Source organism: Urocitellus parryii, chromosome 9 (assembly GCF_045843805.1).
Source record: "Urocitellus parryii isolate mUroPar1 chromosome 9, mUroPar1.hap1, whole genome shotgun sequence".
In the NCBI taxonomy this organism is placed as follows: Eukaryota; Metazoa; Chordata; class Mammalia; order Rodentia; family Sciuridae; genus Urocitellus; species Urocitellus parryii.
The window spans coordinates 1,649,635-1,669,488 of record NC_135539.1 but is presented as its reverse complement, the minus strand read 5'-3'; the positions used below and the strand labels follow the sequence as shown (position 1 = coordinate 1,669,488).

The 19,854-nt window shown below is 52.6% G+C and overlaps 1 protein-coding gene across 1 annotated transcript in view; it reads right to left on the bottom strand.

Moving 5' to 3' along the window:
* The window catches only part of Grin2a (glutamate ionotropic receptor NMDA type subunit 2A), a 321,273-nt gene that overhangs the window by 51,942 nt on the left and 249,477 nt on the right, over nucleotides 1-19,854 (bottom strand). The window contains exons 5-8 of the mRNA XM_026380120.2: nucleotides 12,644-12,849; nucleotides 8,682-8,850; nucleotides 8,442-8,595; nucleotides 2,602-2,727 (exon numbers count right to left, since the gene is read on the bottom strand). Of these exons, the coding sequence (XP_026235905.2) occupies nucleotides 2,602-2,727; nucleotides 8,442-8,595; nucleotides 8,682-8,850; nucleotides 12,644-12,849 (655 nt within the window). The remainder of the gene's footprint in view (nucleotides 1-2,601; nucleotides 2,728-8,441; nucleotides 8,596-8,681; nucleotides 8,851-12,643; nucleotides 12,850-19,854) is intronic.

The window sequence follows — 19,854 nt, the reverse complement described above, 5'->3', positions numbered from 1 at the left end:
GACGCAGGCTGTAAAACACTCACGTTTGTGTTTTCCAGTCTGAGTTTTGCACAGGGAAAAATCAATTTATGTCCTTGTTTTGAGAGGAAAGAAGGTCTTCCTTTAACAGAAGGTTAATTTTTATGTCATTTAAGTAAATTAAAATGTGAAAAAAAAAAAAAAGATCTACGGAGGCCAGGAGACCAGTTTGCAACGTGAGCAGAGCGGGCAATGAATAAAGTGGCAGAGTGTGTTCAGCTGAGGAGGTGACGGCGCCTGGGCAGGGAGCTGTGTGCACCAGGCACGGGCACCCCTCACCGTCCCTCATCCACCGCAGTCAGGGGAGACCAGCCAATTCCACCATTTAACTCATTCTCTCCCGTTTCTCTTTGCCTCCCTTTTCAATCTCACGGACTGATTCCCAAGAGGCTGGGAACTCTTAGGAAAAAGTAATAATCATGATTAGAGTCAAACCAGCTGACCTCACGACTACTTAGTTTTATTAGAGATGCATGTTGATCCAAAGTGACAGCTTCTCGGGAATCAGACATAGGTGGCCACCAGGGACCTGTCCAGCACTCTCGGGGACTCCCGATCCACGAGTACTATCACTGGGCTGCATAGAACTTTCCCCATAAAGTGCAATGGAATGTAACAGAAAAGCATTTTGCACAAAAAAAAAAAAAAAAAACCCACAAGGAGGTGGAGCTATCATTTCCTGGGAGTCGCCACATGCACAAGAGCAGGACACAGGAACCCTCCACCTAACGGGAGGGCTGGGCAGTCTGCATCCTGGCCCTCTAGGGCACACTGCATCCCAGGGAGAGACTGGGGCATGGGATGGCCTTTGCAGCACTTTAAGAAAACAAAACAGAATAAAAACCCAACCCTTCACGATCATTCTCAAATGTACCCACTTGTCTCCACCCTCATTTCCTACTTCAAGTCCAAACCACGCTGACCAATGGGACACCTTCTTCAGGGGTTCCCTGCTTCTATGGTCACTGTCCTTTCCTTCACCTGGAGAGACAGTGACCTGTTCACATCGTACACGTGGGTCACCGGCTTCCCTTCCCTGGTATTTTGAAGAAAATGTGAAGTGCTCGCTCTCCATGGCCAACCACCGCCCACCCCCGACTTCTTCTCACCCCCTCCGTCAGCTCCTGGCTGCTGGACGTGCCTAGCGGGTCCCACCTCTGGGTTGTGTGTCTGCTGTCCCCACTGCTGAAGTGCTCTCCTCTGCTCTTCGTGTGACTGCATCCTCCCACCTCAGGGCTCAGCCTGCCCCCAGCCTTCCTGAGCCCCCTTCCCACTCTGGCACCCAGCTAAACCAGCACCCTGCCCATCACTGTCACCTCACCCCTCTGCCCTCTTCTTTCAATGTGCTGGTCTCGGTGGTCACTGCGTCATGTGTTTACCCGATGCAGCCACAACCCCACGCCAAGATTCCTGAGGGAGGCAGCCTCTAGCTGACCCCCTTTGCTATCAGTGCAGGACCCGGCACATGGCGCCGACTCCAGGAATATCCACCCCATCGACGTGTGACGTCACAACAGCACGGACGCTGGTCACACAGATGTCAAGATCTGCCCTGCGGCCGCATGGTCACCCACAGAGAACTGCCTCGGCCTCCGCTCACCGGAACCCCTGCGTGGCTAACTGCATGGCCTTCATGGAAGGCACACCGTGAACACTTAAGCACGAGGTGATGGTGACAGCGTCGTCACTGCTGTTGGCTGGAGATGGCTCAGGCGGCAATGACTGCTCTTCAACTGTGAAGAGGTGGAGGATTTCAGTGAAACTACGTCCCTGGTGGAGCCCCATGACCTCTGGGTGTTTCCCACGCCTGACCTTCCGGGGGAAAAGCATGCGTGTTGATGTCGCGGGGCCCTGTCACGGGCAGCGTCTGAGAGCTCAAACTCTCCTACCTCCCCCCGCTCCCGAGAGCCCTGTGCCGGCTGTTGGTCCCCTCCGAGCTCCTGCTTGTCACCGAGGAGACTCCCTGTCTCTGAACTCTGGCTCCTGGGGGTGCCTCTTTGTGAGTTATAGCCAATAAGTGCCTCCCAATTCAATTTTCTACCTACCGGTTGCCTCTTGATCAAGCAGATGCACTGAAGTCGGGCACCGTCAAGAGGGAAACGCGACTCCTTGGGGAAAGATACCACTTTATCGCTACGCTGTCAAGCGCATGCAAATGTGACTCAGGAAATTGAAGAACGTTCTTAAACTAGATTCTTTGTGTAGACTGAAGTGAAGACTCGCTACGATTTTCATATTTCTTTTGACACAGCCTTTTTAATTAATTGCCAAAATAACTTTGTTCAGAGCTGCTTCCTCAACAAATCAAATATCAACAGTTTTCATCTAACAATGATTGACTTCTCCTTATAAGATTAAAAGGTTTCATTTTGCTTTATCCTTTCATTTTTCTTTCTTTTTTTTTTTTTTTAGCTGCAAGAAATGAACCATGTTTGTGTGACATGACAAGCCACCTCTGTGGTCCAGAACCACTGGCAGGGGGGGGGTTCCACAGCAATGTGAGACGAGGTACTCAGAGGCCAAATCCTCACTACGAGTGGGTGGGGAAGGTGGACCTGGAATCTACTGATAAAGGCTGCTCACCTTTCCCTTTGGCCAGGTTTCTGTTGTAGCCAACAGGACTGAAGTACTCAAAGACAAACACGGCGATGGCAGAGACGATGAGCAGCATCACGAACATCATCACCCAGACCGAGGCGCTGAAGGGCTCTGCAGGGAGACAGACCAGGGCACAGAAGCAGTCAGTCACGGCTCTCCATGCGGCCCAGGAGCCCGGATGTGATGTGTGGGCTCACCAGCCGAACTGCTCTAACTGGAACTGATCATTCCAAAGAAGCTAGTCATTAAGAAGAAGAAAAATGTATGTATATATACATTTATATATTTTCTAAAATATTTGAGATACTTTATAAGCTTGCATATGATATGATAAAACTAGAGACGAGCAGAGGACATTTTGCAACTCAGATCAAGAGAACAGATACAAAAAGGAATGATCAGATGAAAGGAGAAAGAAGAATGTAAGTAAAGAGGCTGCGGCTCCCCCAGACTGGCAGGACCCTCCCGAGAACAAAGCTGGGGGACCAACGGTGGAGCGCAGACTCCTGCAGCCTGGCCTGGTTCTGAGTCTTCTCTCCATCCGCACTTCTTACACATGGTGGGCTGGTGGGTAGGGATTTCAGAGGTGACGGGAGAATGACCACCTGTTGGGAAGGGTTCCAAAATCATGGGCTGAGGAGGATGTCAGAAGGTCATGGCCTCCGCCGTGACTCTCCACTCGGCCTCTGCTCCATGCAGACCAGAGCTCTGGAGCCTGTCAGTCTTGCTGGTGCAGGCACCGGGCTTACATGCAAGGGGAGCCGTCTGAGGACACCGTGTCACGTGATGATTTAATGGAAAAGCCTCACTTAAGAAATGCAGGGAGACCTGGACGGGCAGCCGCGGTGGGTGGATGGTGAGTCACTTTCGCCGGCTCATTTCCACATCACTGGGGCAGTCGGCAGAGATCCCAAGGGCTGGCCAAGTCCAGAGGTTCTAAGGCTTTTAACACTCTAGGAGGGTAAGAGACGCTATGCAAGATAAGCTGGCCCTTTGATTCAACCCAGTTGAGGATGTGAAAATTAGCTGATGAAAGCCATTTTATCTACTTTTGAAATAGATTTGCTAAAAAATCAACAGAGACTAAAATTTCAAAAATGAGTCTATCTGCACTTGATTGCCTCACTGGGAAGAAGTCTTATAGACACAGATACCGTGGACCTAACAACCGTTCCTCATAAGCAAAAGTGCCTGAGGGTCCATTAGGGCAATCATGCTTCTCAACAATGAGCTTTTTATTATTTATGATAAAGAATGAGGCCGATTGCAGACTATTAGTCTATGACTGCCCCACCCAGTTAGGAGTCATGCAAAGTCCTACTCAATGAGCTCAGTGTTTAGCACAAAACCACCACGTCTGAGGCCTTAACTCCACGCTGTGATCTGAAAACGGGAACAAGTGCTGGGCAATCTGATTTTGATAGCGCGAATACGTTAAGAAGCAACCGGTAACAACACTACCGCTTAACTCAGAGGAGCTCCGAGATCAGGGAGACCTTGACGGAAATCTATCTTACTTAGATCTGGCTTGAGTGATAGACAATATTAGGCCTCTGAAATCATATGAATTTGGTAATGAGGTGTATCCAAAAGGGAGAATGAGTAAATGAGTAATTAGGAGATTAAAAGTATTTAATAGTCAAGAATAGAGACGTTAAACTAATTGTCAATTCTGGCGTGCTGATGGCATGGTGTGCCTTATCGGAGGAGTATTCTTGTGACAAGGACGTGAGCATTTAGACATTTGTGATTCTCGTGACACGTACGTGAGCATTAAGATACTTGGCGGTGTGCCTTATCCACGTACGTACGTACGTACACAGTATGGCGAATGCAGCAGCGGGTTTGGGTTTCCCTTAGCGCACTGGAGCCACGCGGGAGAGGGGGCTCATTCTGACTTGATCACACAAGGGTGGAGTGTGATTTGCTGCTGTTCAGTCCCCAGTGGTCCCCGTTCCCTCCTGCCTCCCTGTCCCTGTCCCCTTCCTCTACCCACTGGTCTTCCTTCTATTTATAGACAGACGTCAAGGTGGGCTTCGGCGTGGCACATTCCTCTGTGCACGGCACAATCGGGTCCACTTCACTCCACAGTTCCTCCCTTTCCTGTCCTCCCTGACCCGCTTCTTCCTCTGCTCCACCCATCTCCCTTCTATTTCCGTGGGACCCTCTCCCACTTTTCCTGTTCTTTTGCCCTGGATGCAGGCACATCAGTTCCCAGTGGCCAAGTTGTGGAAGCAGCCCCAGAAGGTGAGTGGTCCAAGGAAACGGGAATCACTGATCTCAGGATGAAGCCAGAAAAGGCGGCGGTGGGCGGGGTGGGCGCTGTCCGTGGTGCTGAAAAAGCAGCACCTTCGGATAAAACCCGCTTGTGAACCAGGTGATTTCCACGTCTCTGTGGGCTGTGATAACATTACAGGATGGGGGCACCCTGGCTGAGCCCTTCTGCTCACGTGTCAGAGTGTGCACTCCTGCAGAGGACTTCCGTGGGCATAAGCATCCTGCCCACTAACGCACTGGTCAGAAAGTGCAAGGAGAGCTGCTCTGGCAACAAGATGGTGTCCCACTTGGAACTGACAACATTGTCCCTGGCCTGTGAGATGGCACACAGATCAAGGGGCTCTGCTGCAGTGCTCTGGCTGGAGTGTACCAAGTACCTGCAAGTGACCCTGAAGGACCGCTCTCCTCAGACGCCACACACGTGCCCCACAGTGAAGAAAAGCGTTGGGGCAACAGCAGGACACGGTCCACAGCAGCTACAGAGGAGCCCAGAGCCATCTTAAACAGGTGTATCCTCTAATGACTCAAACCCAGAACCAGCATCCACCACAGAGAAACTGCATCCCGGAGACTCCAGGTCAGCTCTTCTTTGGGCTAAAGAATTCAAATTGCTGGGAAAGTCTTCAAAATGAACTGGATGGAAATGTGACAGGAGATGTCATCTCTGTCCTTGACGAACCATTTTTACACAAAAGCTCCTTGGCATTACCTGCAAGTGTTTCCAGTGTGAGTTAATGGAGTTTGTGGAGGAGAGAGAATAGGGAATGATGAACAGCAACGCAATCCGATTTCGAATGTTTGGGCTCTTCCAGATGACTGAGCCAGTGAATGGGAAAATGTAGCTCAGCACGGTTCATTATGACTTTCAGAACCTGCAGATAATGACCGTGAATCAGGGGGTACAATGTCAGCCAAACAGGGATGTAATTTAGTGACTAGGGAAAATATTAACCTCCTGTGTAACAACAGCTTTGCAAATCGCTTCCTCCGGCTATATTTCATTTTATTATTAAAATATACAGCAGGAAGAGTGGGGGGTGGTTTTGCTAAATTTGGCAAAATACTTGACTTTTTATGGAAATGGTCTCTGATGCAGGTAAGACAAAAAACAAAAACATCTAAAGAAACTGGGTTGAGGCCAAATTCAATGTCAGTGACCCAATTTTACAAGTCAAGTCAATTGATATATATATATTGATCTGATTGAATTGGAAAAAAGTTCTCTCCGGCTCACTAAGTAGATCTGAAGACAATTTGTAAAAAAAAAAAAAAAAAAAAAAACCACACATTTCTATCAACTTTGTCCCAGGAACCCACTTCCTGCACCCAGTTCTCGAGCCCCAGGGCAAAGCCCAATGCCAAGGGCCTGGGAGACAGTGGGAAGAGCAGCCGGGACTGAGGGACTGCACTTCCTGGTGCTCCTCATGAAGACACAGGCCTCTGTCTCCTTGTCAGACACGGGGCAAAGGGACATGGAAGAAGCTATCGAGTGTGTCCTTGTCAAGCTCCACGTCACTCCAGTAAAGGGTACCAAAACTGAAGCGATGACTGCAAAATCAAATCCAGTGAGTGGCGAGGATTTCGGCAGCTTAACTGGATTATCAAAAATGAAGTAGTAAATCCACATGCTGCCGAGAGTGAGGCACGGTCCAAAATCCTGTTAGTCAACATTTCAGCAGGGAGAAGGGAGCATGAAATCCCCACGGCGCTGACATCACACGTAAGTGAGGACATTGGAGGAACCAGACCAAGGGCCTGCAGTTGGTTCCACAAGTTGGTTCTAGTCGGCAACTTTCCATAATAGAGATTTTTGTTTCTGGAAAAATGTAAGACATTTAGTTGACGTCAACAATGTTCTCCCTACCCCCTTTCTCTCTCTCTCTCTCTCATGCAGTTTTACTCTAGAGATTACAGTTTGCTTCAGCTCCCCAAATTTGGGGCAAACCCATTTATATGGGCATGCTAAGGAAGAATTAATCACCTGAGTTCTGCTGGGCATGGTGGTGCACCCCTATAACCCCAGTGGCTCTGGAGGCTGAGGCAGGAGAACCGTGAGTTCAAAGCCTGCCTCAGCAACTTAGTAAGGCCCTCAGTAATTTAGTGAGATTCCGTCTCTAAATAAAATACTAAGAAGGGCTGGGGATGTGGCTCAGTGGTCAAGTGCCCCAGGTTTAATCCCTGACACAAAATCTTCATCATCACGCTCATAATTCCACAATCTTCCACAAGATAACCACTTTTATTTATTTATTTTAAAAATATTTTTTGGTTGTTGAGGTACCTTTATTTTTTATTTATTGCTATGTGCCTCACACGTGCTAGGAAGCACGCTGCCACTGAGCCACAACCCCAGCTCAGACAGCACCTTTTAAAAAGCCATTTATAATAGCCAGACAGCCAACAGCACTCGGCTTTAAAGAGGTTCCACGGCTCTCGCCAGGGTACCCAAGTCACCCAGCCATGGTGCTGAAGGCCAGAGGACAGAAACACATCACCCTACCCTGATTTAGGAAAAACGGTCTCCTGTAAACGTGTAGATTTATGAAAGGGTTAAAAGAACGTCCTGCTTTAGAAACCACTGGGCTTCAAGGAAGGCACATTTAACATATGACTCCACTCATCTTAAATCAGATTCTTCAGACTGCTCCTGTCTGGGTACAGAGGAGGGCGTGGATCAGGTGTGCTCATCATGATTCTCCCGCCGACTCGCAGACCACCACTGCCACTGAGGTGGGGACGGTGGTGGGTGCTGGACGGAGGTTTACGGCTGACTGAGATCAACTGTGGACAGGCAGGTTTATTCATTTTTTAAATGTTTTGCGGGGCTCTCAGCAATATTACCTACTAATTTACGCTCTACAGAGTCCAGACCAGTATCTGAGTATGCGCAGCAGAAATCTCCCACGGGGCGGGGCAGGGGGAGAAGTGGGATGACTCAGTGCAAGAGGTTCTGGAGGGTGCTGGTGTGTGGTAGTGGGAGCAGAGGGGACCCATTTTGTTTTATGACTCCATCCTGTAAAACAACCAGGCCCCGTAGAAGGGTCAGGACTGGGGCGAGATGTTCTTCTCCTTGTGCTGTAGAAACCTTTAAGAGCATGGACTACCTAATGGGGCATTGTTTCTGTAACAGGGTCACGGGGCTCTGTTCTGTAACTGGGGTGACTGGGCTAACTGGGACTGGTGAGGCTTCCCTCCGCCTGACTGCACTGTCCCGCTTCTGTAACCTGGCTGGCTGGCATTGGCTGGACCCCCGAACATCCCTTTGCGGTTTTCAGGCTTATAAGGAGGGCCTTGCAATTGTTGGGGGCTGATCGGGGGAACAGCCTGATGTTCTGGTCAGCCGCCTCCAGTGTGCTTCAGTGAAGGCTTGATGCGATGATACGTGAGTGGTCTGGAGTCAGCTCATGAAACCCCGGGACGGGGCTGGAACTATAGCAGTTGGTCCCACGGAACCCAACAGGTCCAGTCTGGCCACAGGCTATGAGCCAAGGGGACGGAGCAGCTGTGACCCCTTGAGGGAGAGCGGGAGCCCCTGGAAGTGCACCTACCTAGGAAGGCAGAGGGGGACACGGTGCCGTTGCTCCTGGACACCATGACGCTGATCCCCGTCTCCACGAAGGGCACGGAGAAGTCCACCACCTCTGAGCGCTCCTCGTTGATGGTCAGTGAGCCCACCGCCATGACTGCTCGCTGGTAGACCACCTGGAGGCGGAGAAGGAGCGGGGTCTGTGGCTCTGCCCCACCGCCCGGCCCCCTGGGGAGGGCCTGCGGGACGGGCGCCCACCTACCTCCCCGATCATCCCGTTCCACACGTTGTTGACTTTCTTGCCGTGCTTCCCGTTGGTGACCAGGTAGAGGTCATAGGTGAACTTCACGGTCCGCGAGAGCTTCTTCAGGATGTCGATGCAGAACCCCTTGCAGCACTTTTTGACATTCATCCCCTCGTTGGTGGAATTGCTGTGAAGGAAACCCCAAGACGGCAGAAGGTCAGCGAGGGTGGGCGGGAGGGGTGGGGAGGGCTCTGCACTTGGCCAGCTCGTCTCCTGGGCCTTCCCGGTGGGGAAGGGGGACTCAGGGAGGAGCTGGCCTTTCCAAGGACAGCAAGAGCAGAAGCGTCCTTCATCACAGCCGTCATCATGACAACTGTCACGTGTGGGGGAATGCCTCCTGGCGAGGCGCGCCGCTCAAGGCCACTGCCAGCTGGGTTGACCGGTGACATTTCTCTGAATTAGGAGCTGTTTTTCACCCCTTTAAGCAAGCAAGAGTTGCCAAGCGTACAACCTCTTTAAACCTTTTTCTATCTAAAAGTCAATCATAAAGCTTCTCAGAAACTGGGGAGAGGATGACGTGAAATTCTCTCTACTTTATCCTGTACTTAAAAGTCTTGAGACCGAAGGCAAGAGGGCAGGGTTCTGAAAGACCTCCTAGAACCGGGAGACCCGCGTTCTACCCCACGCTGGAGCTGTGGACGCCATCTCTCCTGGAGAGCCGGCTGTCCATGAGGTTCATTCACGACACTCCCCGTCTACCTCAATGGCATCAAGTACAAAAGGTGACACTCCAGGGGGAAATGCTCTCCCCCGGGAAAACCCCTATCTCAACCCAGACAGTGCTGTCGTCTTGAAGGCCGTCTTAGATGTGACAAAGTCTCACTCCAAGAACACCCACACGGACCTTAAATACTTCTAAAAATGAAGGAAACTTGGTCTTCCCAAACCAAGTGGCCAAGGCCCCCTCACTACTCACACAGGAAGGCCACCACGCCTCTGTGGACCAGGCACTTGAGTCCACCCCGCACCAAACCATCCTCTTGGCTCGACCTTGCCCTGGAGTCGCTGAGGTTATGAAACACGTGCTCTGTTAGAATATTCTATTTGGGGCTCATTTACACACGGGACTGTTAAAAAAAAGCATAAAATGATGTTTATGGAAATCCAACCCCATCGTAGAAAACATGTGTCCATGTCATGAGAAAAAGAGCCGATTACACGGAGGTACAAACAGAATAATCACAGCTCTAAAAAAGCAGAGGAGCTTATTGGAAAAAAAAAACTGGGTAGAACAACAATGGACTAGAAGCACAGCTATTTCTCAGTGGTGGGGAGTTTTCTTCCTTGTATTTTTGGAGGCTTCCCCCAAATATCTAGAGAGTGTGGATACCTGCAGGATCAGAGGCACCGCTGAAGGCAAAGGGTGTGGATCTGCACCTGCAGCCATGGATGCAGGTTCTGGCTTTTTAGGAGACTGACAGGCCCCCAGGACTCCACGTTTACCAGAAGTGACAAACAAGGCTCGTCCCTGGGGAGCATTGCCAAGAAAACCCACACGACGCCGTGTCTAACAGAAATCCTTTGCCACCATGGGCTGCTTCAGCCCTGACCTTTGGAAGATGCAGTTGATCTAACTCGTGTTGATGCTGGGTCAGGGCACCCTAGTGATTTTCCACTGACATCGAGGACGTCGGACCCGTCTCACCTGGAGGCCGAGGCCCAGGCCCAGTCCACACATGGAAGAAAGGAAGGAGCAGGCTCCCGCCCCACCGGAGCCAAAATCGTGAACTTGCACTTGCTAAGCCGTTTCTAGTCTTCAATAGGAAAGTCGATTCTTTATAGAGAGCGATTCAGTTTGGGGATTTCTCTTCACACGGACAGACTGGGGTCCGGGTGACCCCCTTGTTTCCAGCTCCAGTGCTACCAAATTTAAAGTTTTCTAACTCTTCTTATTGACTGTGAAGCACCCCAGGCCCCGTGGGCCCTATCCACATCTGGGGGTACCGTGATGGGAAAGGAGGTGTCCCGCCAACGGCGCCCTCAGTTTTGCGTCATTCTTTCCACATCTGACCAACTTCTGCCCGCAGGACGCCCAAGCAGATCCACACCTCCTGGGACGACCTCCCTCCTTCTCCCCCCAGGCCCTTCCAGCCCCCCCCCCCGTGTCCCCCGGGTGTCCTTTTGTCCCCAGCTTGGCTGCTGCTCCTTCCCCAGGGCCTTTGCTCCTGTGCTCCTCTACCTGGGAGGCTCCTGCAGACCGTCACAGGTCCACCTCCTGACCCTTCACACTATCCTTGAGCACTACTGGGTGACCTCCGGAGCCACACAGACCCCTTGCTCTCTGACCATGACACCTGGTTTGTCCTTTCACAAGGTCCACCATCACCTGGCGCTGCCCGCTTCCTTCACGGGCAGAGTCAGGATCTGACTGTCTGTGACATGACCAGAGATCCCGTCTCCTCTGTGCCCAGAACCGTGCCTGACACACAAACTGCACTTAATGCATGTTTCTGCATCCATGTACTTACCTTTTTTTTTTTTACATTTTTATTTATAACAACATCTGTGCTATTTAATTGTGGAGGAATTCAGCAACAATTATTGAAACATCATGTCCCTAGGTGGGGTCACCCGCTTGCCTTTCCTTGATGAGTTTCCTGTTCATCTCCAGGGAAGGGGAGCCCGGGTGAGGGATGCAGGGAGTGGGGAGGCCTATTCAGGATGGATCTATTTATTCCCTTCATGATCTATTCAGAATTTCACTTCCAAAGAAGTTGACCTTGTAGATAAAATTTTCTCCAAGCCAAAGTGTGCCTTCATAAGACATTTAGCAAACATATATATAAAATGTACCCCCCGCCCCCAGGCTCTGAGATCCGGGCCTGCATCCTGACTAGTGGGGACTAAAGTCGGAGCGTGGTGTGGAGGAGGCACGGTGTCTGCTCGTCCTGGGCACCCCACCACCCTGGGTCCTGTGCTCTGTGACTGAGTGCAGAGATCAGCCAGGCACAGTCCCCGTACTGAGATGGCTTGTCATCCAGTGGGAAGACAGACGAATTATAAACTGTAAAGCCAGGTGACACAGATAGAGATGGACTTTACCCAGGGCACTGCAGGGACAGGCAGAGCTGGCCTAACCTGGGGAGGCCGTGGCCAAGCTTAAAGACAAGGGGGAAGGAGATGACCAGGAGATACTGGGTCCAGCAGAGGCCTTCCCTTCTAGTCGCTCTCCTGGTGGGGGGTCGGGCCCATGCTGGCTGGAAAAGCCTGGGCCATGGTGTTCTCTGGGTTCCCAAAGGGCTCATGAATAAAGACGGAGCCCTACCAGTGGGTCAGCTCTCCTTCAGCATCACAGACAGGAGGTGACAGAGGCAGCCCAGCGGCTGTGGGTCAGCAGGGAAGCTGCAGGGGTCCAGTCTCCACTGGGTGGCATCTGAAAGTCACGCCCAGGTCTGTGCCTGTCCTGAGCCTCAGAGACAAACTTTTTCTCTTTTTTGGTACCAGGGATGGAACCCAGGGGCCCTGGACCACTGAGCACATTCCTAGCCCCCTTGATTTTCTGTTTTGAGACAGGGTCTGGTGCAGTTGCTTAGGGACTTGTAAGTGGCTGAGGCTGGCTTTGAACTCGCCATCCTCCTGCCTCAGCCTCCCGAGCCCCTGGGATGACAGGTGTGTGCCACCGTGACCAGCCAGAGACAGACTTCTAAAATTTTTCAGAAGTATGGGTCTGGGGGACACCCAGGAGATGAGGGGAGAAGGACCTGCTGGGGATGAGCGGTGATGGCCAGGACCCGGAAGTCAGGGTTCCAGCGAGACTGAGGGAGGGCTGTCCTCGTGGCTTTGGGAGTTCACCAAAGGGCTGCGTGGCGAGTCCCGGCAGGTGTCTGCCGACCCGGCATCTTGGGGTCACTGAGTCACACAGATGTGTCCTGGGCCACGACACCCGCGGTTTCAGAGACCCGCCCCCACCCGTCACTCACTTGATCTTGACGAACTTCCGGCAGGGCACCGTGTTCCTCACGCACGTCTCCGTCAGCGGGTCTATGTCCTCCACGATGACAAAGGGGGCCTCCTCCAGGGTCACGATGCTCAGGTGGTTGTCGTCCGGCTCGCAGTCGGAGAAGGACTTGTACCTGGGCCACACGGCGTGCCGCAGGCTCAGGCTCTGGTTCTCCCACTTCCCCACCTGCATCGAACACAGAGGCCACTGGCTCTCGGCCCAGGACTCCCTGCAGGGCCAGGCCGCCCCCTAGGCGTCCTGGGGGGCAGCGTCCCTCCTGAGGGCGTCCTGCTGCCAACTTCAACATGGCACAGTTAGGAGCTCAGAGAAATGAAAAGGGAAAGGGAACCGAGCCCCGGGCAGCTCCACCTCCCAGATGCCACCTGGAGTAACTACACCTGCGCGTCTGGGGGACGTCGGAGCACTGGCCCCTCACGGCTCCCCGGGACCCCTGAAGCGAAGGAAGCCGCGTGGACCTGGAGGCTGACCCAGGCGCAGGCCGTCTCCGCCTCTCACCGGCCTGCAGCTCTGAGGCGTGCACAGAGCCCCAGAGCTTCCGCCCCCTCATCTGACAGAGGCCTGGCCACACCTGGGAGTCTAACAGGGCCATGCCTGGCACGTGGTGGAGACTCCTACCTTCTCCTCAAGTACAGAGGAGAGAAAGGAGCAAAGGTAAGAAGGTGCTAAGAAAAGAAAGTACCAGAGCAAAGGGGAGAAGAAGATGCAGTGAGACGTCGTCGTCAGCCAGGAAAGCAGAGACCTGGGGGAAGGGACAACCCAGAGGGACAGCAGGTGACGGATTAGACACAGCTCCCGTTTAAGTTGCAAATTAAGTTGAACTTTGGTTAATCTGCACAGAGGGGAGAGCTGCTGCTTAGTGTACACGGAGACCTGTCAAAACAGAATCGATCGCATCCCCTCAGAGCAGCAGTCGGCCTCTGAGCGAAATCAAATTGAAGGCTGTAGGTTTTGAACCTTAATTCTATTTGACAGGTTATTGGCACTATTCACATTCCTGCGGGGAGGAAGCTGCCCCACGGCCGCTCTCGCCGTCCTCCTCCTGCTCCCACGCACGGTGCTGACACCGCAGGTCAGCGCTTCATCTGTAACACCAACCTCCAGGAAAACACCCGGTCTGCAAAGCTAAGTGCAGGCGCAGGCCTGTCTGAGCCGGCGTGACCCACTCACCTCCCCGCCAACATACTGTGGCCAGAAATGAACCGATGAACCGGGGCCCTTCAGGAGATTCAGACGCACTGCACCAGGCAGGAGGGGACGGGCAAGGAGGGGCGGGTCCCTGATCCCTGCACTGCCTCGTCATCTGGGCTGGCTGTAAAGAACCATCCATGTGGCTGATCACAACGCGGTCTAGCCTCTGTGACCCTGTCTCCTTAAGGTAGGAAGGTCAGCAGAGCTCTTTGCAACATGCTCGTATGTGCCACATGGGCTCGGGAGAACGTGGGGCCCACAGGATTCTTCTTTCATTCCACATGGATCCATTGAACGCCTACTATGTGCTGACACCAGCCGAGGAACAATCATGGATTATTCTTAGAATGTCTTCTGCCATCTTAGAGTTACCAATCAGCTGCAATAATAGGGCTACTACAGTGGCTTGGGAGGCTGAGGCAGGAGGATTGCAAGGTCAAAGCCAGCCTCAGCAACTTGGCAAGGACAGAGATCTAACCAATAATGCCGAACACAGACACAAAGATTTGCACACTTTTTCCTTTGGGATATATTACACTAACCCCTTTCTTCCCATTTGTCTTTGAAAACTCAAACACAACCTTTGAGAGAGGTGGGGTAGCTTAGTGGAACAGCTTTGGGGGTCAAGTAGAACGAGGGAAGAAGAACGAGGGGTTCTTACTGGCTTCACCCTCTAGCTGAACAGGCCGGGGAAAGTCCTTTGACCCCTCTGAGCTTCTCTTTCTCTGTTAAAATGCAGAGAGAAAAAGGAGAATCCCTTTAGGGACTGCAGGGAGGTTTGAATGAGCCACTGCTGTCTGTCACACACAGAACCCGAGGCACGTGACATCACTATTCTGTGGCTGTTGGCATTTGAGACAGAGATCAAATGTCAGCTTATTTGTAAAGTGGTTCTTGCTTTTCCTGGAAATCTAGAATTTTGCATCTCTCTCCACCTCAGCGTGTTGACACTATGATCATAACAAAGTCACTCCTGACACTTCTGTGTCCGTCTCACCCTTTAGCCTAATTCCACCAAATCCAACAGGGTGGGAACGGAAGCATGGAGAGGTTATGTGAGCTGCCCCAAGTCACACAGCAAGCAGGTGCAGACAGGGTCACACGACGCACGGGGCTTCCCATCAGATACTCAGTGCTTCTACCAACTGAGCAATGATGACATCGCTCTACCTACCAGGCCCTTCCTTCCTTGCAGACCTGCTCCTGACACCCCAAGATAACACAGATCAAGGCTTGAACGAGCACTGAACCAGTTGGTTATGCCACTGGCCTCACTGCAAACCAGACATCAAGGACAAGAGCCAGCCCCAGGGTGACTCATGGGGAAAGAGTCACAGCTGCAGAGTGTGGTGTCCTCCTGGCTCCCGGCTGCTGCCCACTTTCCGCCACATCCATGCAAGGACCCCTGTGTCAGCCCAGGAGGACGGAAGGAGGTGGCAGGTGGAGAGTGCTTCATCAGGAACGGAAGCTCCTGGGTCAACACTGCCCCAGATCCTGAGGGCTCTCTCCTTCTCTCCTGAGTCCACAGCTTCTTCAGGACCCATCTCCAACACCAAGAGTCCCAGCTCCAAGACTGTCTACCAGACCCGAAGCCGGTGGACAGGCTGAGCTTTGGCCTTCTGTACCCAAAGCAAAATACCGGGGAATGAGGATCTCTCCCAGCAACTCCGTCTCCCAGACTCCAAGCCCTGGAGGACGGCTGTCTGCACAGCCCTGGGAATTAAGTCTCCCTGGACAGCAAAGGCACCGTGCTCTCACCACCTGGAAAGGCAATCCAGTCACCCTGCAGTGTTCACAGGGAAAGCAAGACTCCACGTGACAAACCCGCAACTGGGGGTCGGCAAGCCTTAGTTTCCATCCTCACATTGTCTCTGCTAACCCCAGTTTGCAGGGGCAGGAAACAGGCTTGGAACCTCCACACTCCAAGCGTTTCTCTTTGGAAACTGTGTCCCAAATGGAAGAGCGCTGCGCACCCTGAAAACGGTAGCTGGCCATCTCATTCCACCTTGGACCTGATGGTGACACCCCTGCTGTTCTCTAAAATGGACCTTCCTCCTTGTCCAAGGCCCTTCTCCATGATGCACTCCATGCCCTACTGACATCAAGAGTGAGCCAAACCGAGATGGCAGCAGCCTCCCTTCGGCTCCACGTTCTCTGAGGCAGAGGTCAGTACCTCAGAGCAGGTGAACGATGCGGCCACTGTCCGTCACGTGAGCCTGTGTCTGGAGCTAGAAAGGGAAGGGCTCCTGAGACAGGTGGCCGAAGGCCTGCTTAGACGGAAGGAGGAGCCGGCATTGGGTCCATGCCCACGCGGGGGCCTGGAGGGATTCCACTGAATTCTCAGGAATCACCTCGGTGCTGTGGACCCTTCTCCGTCCTCCCTCACGTGGACCAGAGGGAAAGGGCTCAGCCTCATGAAGGGCCTGGACTCAGCAGCAGTCAGTCGGTTATAGTCAGATTATTTTGCTAGTGTGACCAAAAGACCCAAGAGAACAGTCAGAGGAGGGGAAGTTTGTTGGGGGCTCACAGTTTCAGGTCTCAGTCCAGAGAGCCGGCTCCATCGCTGAGGGCTGGAAGTGGGGCTAAGAGCGTGGGGAGGGTCTGGGGAGGAAAGACATCCACCAGGAAGCAGAGAGAGACTCCACTCACCAGAAACAGCACGCCCCACCTGCCTTCAGTCCCCACTCCACCAACCCCTACCAGGGGCCGAGGCAGCCATAGCCCAAGCACTTCACCTCTGAGCCTCCTTCCACGCCGCACACATGAGCTTCTGGGGGACACCTCACATCCGTCCATAACACAGATGAGCAGACTTAAATCCTGCCCGACCTTGAACAACCTTGGTTTCTGCAAACACAACATGGTAACATTCCATTCACAGTCATCGTGAGGGTCATCGGGGGGTAAGGACACAAACCTTGGCGAGCACACGGTACCTGGCCCACAGAAAGTCCCCTGCTGGTCCTGTTGTCATTCAGTCAACATGTACTAAGTCTCTCTTTGAGAAGATGAGGAGCTTTTGCAGGGGAAGCCCAGACTGAGGCAGTGGAGACCACCGAGTTCCTGCCATGACGTGCCCTTGACCGGACCTCAGGTTCTGGGTCTCGGCCTCCTCCCCTCTACAGGACATGAGGGGTTGGGTGTGGGCTAGGGGACCTCTGGGGCCTTTCAGATCTGAGTTTCTGTGCAAAATACAGGGGAGAAGTTGTCTCCCCAGCCCTTCCCCGATTCGGGACCAGGTACTAGTAGAGGATCAGAAGAGGCTGGGGGTAGTGCTCCTGGCTTCATGTTGACTCCTGGATGGTCAGGGCAGAGGCACGCGCCTGCCTCTGAGGCAGGAGGTTCTGAGAATCCACCAGAGGGCTGAGGGGCACAGGGTGGGGTCCGCAGAGCCCCCCAAGCTGCAGGAACGAGTGGGCCCCAGGCCAGAGGCTTCACACCAAGTGGACTTTTCATCTTCTAGAAAGAGGCACAAGCCCAAATACCGGCTCCGCCACGTTCCTGCTGTCGCACTGTGGACCCCGATGACCAAGTCACTGTTCACACTGCTGGGTGTGAGCCTGGGTTTCCATGCATTTCCATCCTCAAAGCAGCTCCAGGTAACCATGACGACCCTCGTCACATAATGAGGAGACTGAAGGGGAACATGCCTTGCTCAGGTCTCCCTGTCAGGTCCGACAGGGAGAATGCACCGCTCCCCCTGCCACTCTCAGAGTTGGCTGCCTGTGTCCTAAAGGGACCTACCTCATAGAGTCGGAAGGGCTCACAGATGAGGAAGGCGCTGCTCCTATTTCTGCATTCGGAGGCTCTGACATTGGTTGAGATGTCAGTCCCTGTGGTCCTGAACCCAACCCGCCACTACACGCAGCTCTCAGTCTCCCTCCCACAGACGAGGACCGAGGCAGGGAGTTCACGTGGTTTGAAACGGGCAGGACCAGGCTTTGAACCCAGGACTCACTTCAAAATCACTGAGGAAACAAGCCAAAGTTTTCACTATGGAAATAAAGACGGACTCCCCTGCAGACATCTGCAAACAGCACCTCTGCCAGATGGCCACAGCACACGACCTTAGGTGGGGTGCTGACCGGCCTCCCGCGTGGGCCTCCTCCACAAACCCATGACCTCATCTCATCATGAAACATAAAAGCCTTCACTGAGGAACATTCTAGAAAAGATCTGGCCAGGACGCCTCAAAACTGCCAAGGTCCCCAAAGAATAAGGAAGTCTAAGAAACTGTCACAGCTGAGAGGAGCTAAGGAGATATCAGGATTAAATGTACTTGGTTTCCTGGATCAGAAATCAGATGGAACAGAAAAAAGGGATTAGATAAAATCTGAGCAAATCCCAACCAAGCAGGGGCTTTACCTAACGGTAGTATATCATTGGCTCATTAACTGTAAAAAATAGATCATGCTAATGTCAGATGTTAATAACCAGAGAACCTGGGCACGGGGCACATGAGAAGGTGCTATATGAAAAATGTTTTTTTCTGTAAACACAAAAGTATTCTAAACTAAAAATTTTATACAATTTTTTTTCCTGAAATTCAAAAGGGAATATTTTCATATAAGAAGCACATTTCCAGAGACAGAGGGCCCGGTTGCCAGGGATGTGGCCCTGGGGCCATTCAGCCTGCCGTGGAATCCACTTGGTGGATTGCTTCCTGTCTTTTTGCCTCAGTTTATCACTAAAAATGGGAGGATGCCACGGCGCGACTCACAGGGTCGTTGAGAGGACCTGATCACCAGGCGAGTCACCAAGCATGGACTACAAGCCCAACGCCGTTCTGCGTTGCTCATTCGTTCTGTTTAGATCCCCGGGGAGGACTTCCAAAGGGAGTGCGGACTGTGTCCTAAAGCGCCTGTCCACACCCACTTCCTGGTCCCTTCGGCTGCAGCCCACTGATCTCCCTGGAGAGGTCTCGCTTCCGAGCTCAAGAAGGCCCAGGTCCCGTATTTGGCAAATGGGATCATGGATCCCCAGCCACAGCCGTGGGGCCAGTGGTGTGCGTGACCCAAGCTGTGCCAGGGGGTCTCCCGGGGGACCACACGGAGCATGGCCCTGCAGGGACCACCTCTCAGAGGGTGGACCCTGGGCTAAGAGTCAGGGAGGTGGCCCCAGGAGGGACGCTGCTGCTCTAGCTGCTGACCGCCCGGGCCCTTCTCACGAGGGGGCCGCGCCTGTGAACTTGCACACACGGCGGAGGTGAAGGACCCCTGTTTCTGTCTCTACCACAGGATTCAAGTTCTTGGACTTAAAAACAGTCAAAGAGGCCACTTGGGAGGAAAAAAACCTTCAAAATAAACTGGACTTTGGTGATAACCCTCTGAGTATTTTCAGCCGATACCCTGAAGTGGTGAGGACAAAGGGAGGTAACTGACCTCTGATGGAGAACCGTGATTCTGCTGAGAGAAATATAAAAAGGCAAAATTAACTTTGTGATGATGTTTTTTATCCATTCTTATTAATAAAATTTAAATATGGAGCTTTTTAGGCGGCTCGCTGCTCCTCGGCTCCTAGAAAGCCTTCGGGAAAGGGCAGCAATTGCTCACTGACGTGTTGAGCCAGGGGTCTCTGGGAGCGTGGATGATTCCATCTCCAGAAGCTGCCTCGAGTTCCTATCTACCCCTTGGTGTGTGGATAGATTCACGGCACCTGCAGAAGGCTGGAGAAACCAGGTTAATGGATGCAAGCGGCTCTTTGTTCAAAGGGAGATGAGCGTTTGATCTTATTTGATCTACTTATGAAATGCTTACAAGAGACAATTAAAACAACCTCAAAACTGGTCTTCTGATCTCCAAAGCCACCCACCACGATCGTATTTCTAAGTGCCCCACTCAGGGGTCCGGCCCTGCTCACCTCCTTCCACCATGCAGGCTGTGCACAGAATCCCACCTCTCTGCATGGGTGTGCGCCAGTCCACCTCGCGCCCCTCCTTCCCTCCCATTCCCCACCCTTTTCCCATCTCACACTGAAACACAG